At 50.8% G+C, this 5,963-nt stretch overlaps 1 protein-coding gene across 1 annotated transcript; it reads right to left on the bottom strand.

Moving 5' to 3' along the window:
• Positions 1 to 1,577: 1,577 nt before the first annotated feature.
• LOC119279467 lies at positions 1,578 to 2,797 on the bottom strand. The gene is made up of 2 exons (XM_037560695.1): positions 2,363 to 2,797; positions 1,578 to 1,718 (listed from the first exon to the last, which is right to left on the bottom strand). The coding sequence occupies exons 1-2, from the start codon at positions 2,618 to 2,620 to the stop codon at positions 1,578 to 1,580; spliced, it is 399 nt and encodes a 132-aa protein (XP_037416592.1). The 5' UTR covers positions 2,621 to 2,797.
• Positions 2,798 to 5,963: the final 3,166 nt, after the last annotated feature.

The raw sequence follows: 5,963 nt of genomic DNA, 5'->3' as shown, positions 1-5,963 counted from the left end.
CTCCGAGTGGAGAGCAATCCTCCCACTCCGGGGCTTAGCTGCGGCCCCGTACTCACCTAAGTTAAAAAACATTCCGAGTGGAGAGCAATCCTCCCACTCGGGGCTTAGCTGTGACCCCGTACTCGCCTAAGTTAAAAACACTACTCCGAGTGGAGAGTGATCCTCCCACTCGGGAACTTAGTTGCGACCCCGTACTCGCCTAAGTTAAAAAACCATCTCGAGTGGAGAGCAATCCTCCCACTCAGAGGCTTAGCTGCGATCCCGTACTCGCCTAAGTAGCAAAGATCCTGATCCGCAAGGACGATGAGGTGCCAATCGAGCACGTCGTCTGAGCTGCGTCACAAGTACAACGTCCGCTCCATCCTGATCCGCAAGGACGGTGAGGTGCCAATCGAGCATGTCGTCTGAGCTGCATCACAAGCACAATGTTTGTTTCGAGTGAGAAGTTAAGTTCCACTCAGAATTAAAAAAGATCCAAAAGTGGTAAAGGCAAAGCTACCATATTCAAGGAAAAACCAAGTTTAGGTAAACCCCGTAGAGTTCAGAACCACGGGAAGAAGTACTCAAGCATAAGCCTGAAAGATTTTAACGGTTAGAAAATCACTCGGCATTCCGAGGCAAATAAATATGAGGCATAAAGTTTGTTCACTCTTCGGGAGGAGGGCTTGCTGGCTCGACGAAGCTGTCAAGGTCGATTCCATCTGCAATGCGAGTGGCAGCGTCGATGAAGGTCTCCATGAAGGACTGGAATTGGAGCTTCTTGGTGATGGAAACCTTGATAGCCGCCAACTTGTCTTCCTTGACTTCCTTGCAACGGACTCGGACCAAGGACAAAGCCACATCATCACCGCAGCGAGCAGACGACTTCTTCCACTCTTGCACTCGACCAACGATTTCTTTAAGCTGAGTCATCAGAGACTCGAGGTCATTCTGGAATTCCACTCGGGGCCAGAGCTCTTTTTCAATCCACGACAATGCCGCTTTCAGACGAGCAAGGTAATCCACAGCGCTGTCAAGACGAGACTCCAATCGCAGCATGTTCATCGCGATGTCATCCTTGACGAGAGAGTTTATGGGGTCTAGATCCGTCTCGATCCGCCCAATCTATGCTTTGAAGTCTTGATAGAATTCTGCACATTCGAAGAAGTGGTGAGTCAGCAGCTATACAATGAGTCAACAGTTACAAATCAGTCGGACAAGAGAAAGTACCTTCAAGCTTCAGGACCAGCTTCTCAGCAGGTCTTCCCAGATAAGCCTCCAGTTCGCCCTTCTTCTGAGTGAGATCTCCAACCTTGTCGGACAGGGTCTCCTTGTCCTTCTTCAGCTTCGCAACTTCTTTGTTGGCTTCAGTAACAGCAATCTTCAGCTTGGCGTTTTCCTCTTCTAACTTGCTGACTGAAGCCGGCTTCTTGTCAGCAAGCTATGTTTTCTCTCGCGCCTCTTTCTGTGCTGCGGCAAGGTCAAGGTCCTTCTGCTCTAGAGTCTGCTTCATTTTGACTAAAGAAATAACATTCTTCAGACGACCTTGGAGTTGACGGTTTTCACTACGCACATCTGTTCGAGTGGAGTCACTCAGTTCAAAAGACTAAAAGGGAAAAACTATAAGGTGGACAGTCCTTGGCCTTCTGAAGATTCTTCTTGGCCAGCTCCAGGTCAAGGTTGAGGCTGATCTGTTTCTTCTCCAACTTAGCATATTGGGCCCCGAGCTCACAAGATTTCTGTGTCAGCAAATAAGACACGTCAGTCGACAGAAACAAAAGTTAATCACAGCAAAAAGTGTTCCAACTTCTAAGACTACTGCAGAATCAAACATTCAATAGTAGTCTCGGGGACTACAGCCAGTGGGTGCACTTGGCGTGCCCCCACTGGTCCGTTTTACCACTCAGCATGATCTGCCCAGCGTGAGTATGCAAAAAAAAGATTTCAGACCCCGGCCGAATCTCAGGGATTACACCCAGTGGGTGCACTCCGCGTGCCCCCACTGGTCCGGTTTACAACTCGGATCAAACTATTCCGCCGAGTGAAAGAACAATGAAGAGACATTTGACAAAGACCCCTGCCGAATCAAACATCCGACGGCGGTCTCGGGGACTACACCCAGTGGGTGCACTTTGCGTGCCCCCACTGGTTCAGAGATACGCTCGACTTGACTTGGTCAACTCAAGTGGAAGAACTATTCAGCAATAAGTTAAAACACCGAGCGAGTGATTGGATGTAAAGTGCAGACCCATGATAGATGCACATAAGAGGTTTGAAAACACTCATCCAGGGACATCTTACGGACAATGAATCGGCAGCTTACAACTACTATATCGTAGGAGGGCAAAAATCAAACTGGAAGATCAGTCAGAAATCAACTAACCTTGACATTAATGCACAGAGCAGAGCTGGCATTATAGGCAGCCTGGCTAGCCTCATGCACCACCTTCATCTGCTCCATCATAAGGCCTGCTTGGAGTATGGCTTCCTTGGCTGCACCCACCGGGTCATCTGGGGTATGATGAGCAGCAAAGAGCGGTGACAGTAGTACAGTCGGAGCAATCACAGGATCTGAGGCATGGAGGTGCGCAGGCGAAGCAGGGACTTGAGCAATCGACACCGAAGGACGGTCAATCAACATAGGATTGGCAAAGGAAACAGAGACCTGAATCGGATCTCTGGATCACTGGACCACTGTCTCCGGTGCTGATGTCGACTGGGGCACCTGGTTGGTAGACGTTCTCCTGCTTGAAGTCCTGCCCCTCCTTCTCGTATTCTTTTGAGGCGCTTCTTCATCGTCATCTGGAAGTTCAATGACATTTTGCGGGGCTACACAAAATTCAACCATAAGAGTTCATTCGACCGACAATTCACTCGACAAAATAAGCACAAGATTGCAGAATCGTACCCGCTTTGGAAGCAGCCGCATCTTCAGTTTCTTCATCATCCTGAGCCTTGTCAATGTCCAAGGAGGTCCCAGAAGTTGCAGCACTGAAAGATTCAAAACCCACTCGGTCTGAGCAAAAGTATGAGTCGACAATAAAATACAGAAAGACAGAACACTCACGCAGAAGCGATGGGAACATCCATCTTGATCCTGGGCAAGGTCTTCCAAGGCTTTGAAGGGACAACCTTGGTATGCTTGGCGACCTGTTCTGATGGCTCCGGAGTCAAAGTCCGAGTGTTCTTATGCACTTGTGTGCTTGGAGCCGCAGCCTTGTTGCGCCCACCCGCTGGATCGTGAGACTGCTTGGATCGGCGCTCTGTGCAGGGTGGTGAGTCGACCTCTTCTTCATCGTCCGACTTATCACTCTCTTCCTCCTCATCATCATCAGGAGATTGCTAGTCTGCACTCTCGTCCGCGCTCTCCACTCCCTCCTGGGCTTGCTCCTGGGCTTGCTCTCCGTTCAGCATTGAATACATCTCAGTATAAATCTGCAAGGCAAGAAGTTAAACAAACATCAGTCATATTCAAAGATGGTTGCAAGTCAGATTGAAAGACACTCGGTAATAAGGATCAGACCTTGTCCGGCTGATTTTCGACGTCGAATTGGTTGAGTCTCCTGGACCCCCTGGGGTTGTCTTTGTTTCCAGTAATGCCCTTCAGCCACTGGGCCGCCGTCACATCACTGACCTCCTCTAGGTGGACCCGAGCGGTGTCGTTGGAACCCGAATACATCCACATCGAATGATCACGAGCTTGGAGCGGTTGGATGCATCGACTGAGAAACACTTCCAATAAATCCATGCCAGTCACGCCCTGACGGACCAACTGGACTACCCACTCGACTAGCATGTTCACCTCTACTTTCTCCACTGCAGACACGATCAATGAAGAAGTTTACTGGACTCGACATAGGGTAAAGGGAGGAAGACCGGTCGACTGACCGAGGGTCGGAATGTCTTGGCAGTAGAACCAGGTCGACTGCCATCCCCTAACCGACTCAGGAAGTGTCATAGGGGGAAAAGTGCTCCTAACCCTCATCTGAATCCCTAAACCCCCGCACATTTGAATCACGTGTGTCCTCTTGACAGTCGGATTTTCCTTCTTCACATATTGAGAACGACAAGTGAAGATATGTTTGAAGAGACCCCAGAGCAGTCTATAGCCCAAGAAGTTTTCGCACAGAGAAACAAATGCAGCAAGGTATGTGATGGTGTTGGGAGAGAAATGGTGAAGTTGGGCACCGAAAAAGTTCAGGAAACCCCGAAAGAAAGGATGCAGAGGTAGAGAAAAACCACGGTCTACATGGGTTGCGAGGAGGACGCACTCACCCTCCCGTGGCTGAGGCTCGATCTCGTCCCCAGGCAGCCTCCAAGACCCATCTGTGATCAATCCCGAGGCAGCCAGATCCTCTAGATCTTCTTGCCAGAGCGTAGATCGAATCCAGTCCCCCTGGATCCAGCCAGGCGACAACCCGGACCTCGACAACGACTCCCGGCTCATCTTCTTGCCCTTCGCCGTCGCCGTCGCTTTCTTCGCACGCTCCCGGGCCATCATCTTGTCCTTCACCATTACGGCGGACTGCGCACGGGTGGAGCGGCGGCGTCGAGAGTGGAGGAGGACGCGGTGGAGAAGCAGATGAAGAAGAAGGGGAATGGGGTGCACACTGCAAATGCATCGGCCTCGATGCCTTTTATGGGCCTGCTTCTGAGTGGCTGACGCATGGGCATGTGCAATCTTGTCAAATCCCGCAACAGTCGCGCACCGGCTATGTGGCGAAAAAGGCGGCGCGGGAATCGAGGCGCCCCTATCAATCCGTCCCGTTTACTGCGGCGCGCTCCGCCTCGCGTGCTTCCCCAAATTTTCGAATCCCGTGAGATCCAGGAACCGCAGTAACCAATCGTGTTGAAGATTTCACACCATATCAACACTCGAAGACTGCCATATAAGTTCACTCGACGACCTCTGAATCGATCAAGGTGACTAAAATGAACTCGAAGTTTCAGCATGAACCTCGAGCTGAGTAAGAATGCTTACGAAGCATAAGAGTCAAGATAGGGTCAACTTCAACTCTCTTTTCACTCAGACCTCAATCCATTAGGGGGCTAATGACGATGCCATGGACCTAGGGTAGGGTCATAGGCCTGACCTATACGCCCTACCCAAGGTCACTACCCTAGAATCAAGGACATTCAAAGTATAGCAAGAAATACCGACTGAAGTAGCCATAGAGTGCAATCCACTCGACCAGTCACCTCACTCGGATACCCCCAATTTAACTCGACCAAGATGGAGTCATTCGACCATACAAGAAACCACTCGGAGTACAAAAGACCTAGAGTCACTCAGGATGGCAATGGTCAAGCATTCACTCTGTAGTCTTAAAGATCAGTAATAGCACTTTATATCTGGCATTACCAGTAACACACTGTCTTAATGTACATTGAACCCTGTAACGGGGGACGGCTGGGGTCCTGTCGCACTCTATATAAGCCACCCCCTCCTCTGGGACAAGGGTTCGCACCCCTTGTAACACACACCCATATTTCAGTCGACCGCCTCAGGGCTCCGAGACGTAGGGCTTCTACCTCCTCCGAGAGGGGCCTGAACTCGTAAACTCATGTGTACAACCTCGCCATAGCTAGGGCATTTCTTCCTCATACGTACCCCCTACTCTTACTGTCAGACTTAGTACCATGACACCAAAGGCGAGCAGGAGGTTCCCCGCGCCGGAGGCGCCCTTTGACGCCACGACGGGCAACACGCCGCATGAACCAACACGCTGCACGACCAACACACACTTAGACACATGCACCCCCTTCAAGATGTTTATGAAAAATTAACGAGCCGAAGGCGAGCAGGAGGTTCCGTGTGACACCACGGCGGACAACACGCCGCACAAACCAACACACTGCACGACCAACACACACTTCGACACATGCCCCCCCTTCAAGATGTTTATGAAAAATTAATGAGCCGAAGGCAAGCAGGAGATTCCCCGCGCCGGAGGCGCCGTGTGACGCCACGACGGACAACACAC

This window comes from Triticum dicoccoides, chromosome 3B, assembly GCF_002162155.2.
Source record: "Triticum dicoccoides isolate Atlit2015 ecotype Zavitan chromosome 3B, WEW_v2.0, whole genome shotgun sequence".
Lineage (NCBI taxonomy): Eukaryota > Viridiplantae > Streptophyta > Magnoliopsida > Poales > Poaceae > Triticum > Triticum dicoccoides.
Note: the sequence above shows the minus strand (reverse complement) of the source record. Positions and strands in the feature narration are given on the sequence as shown.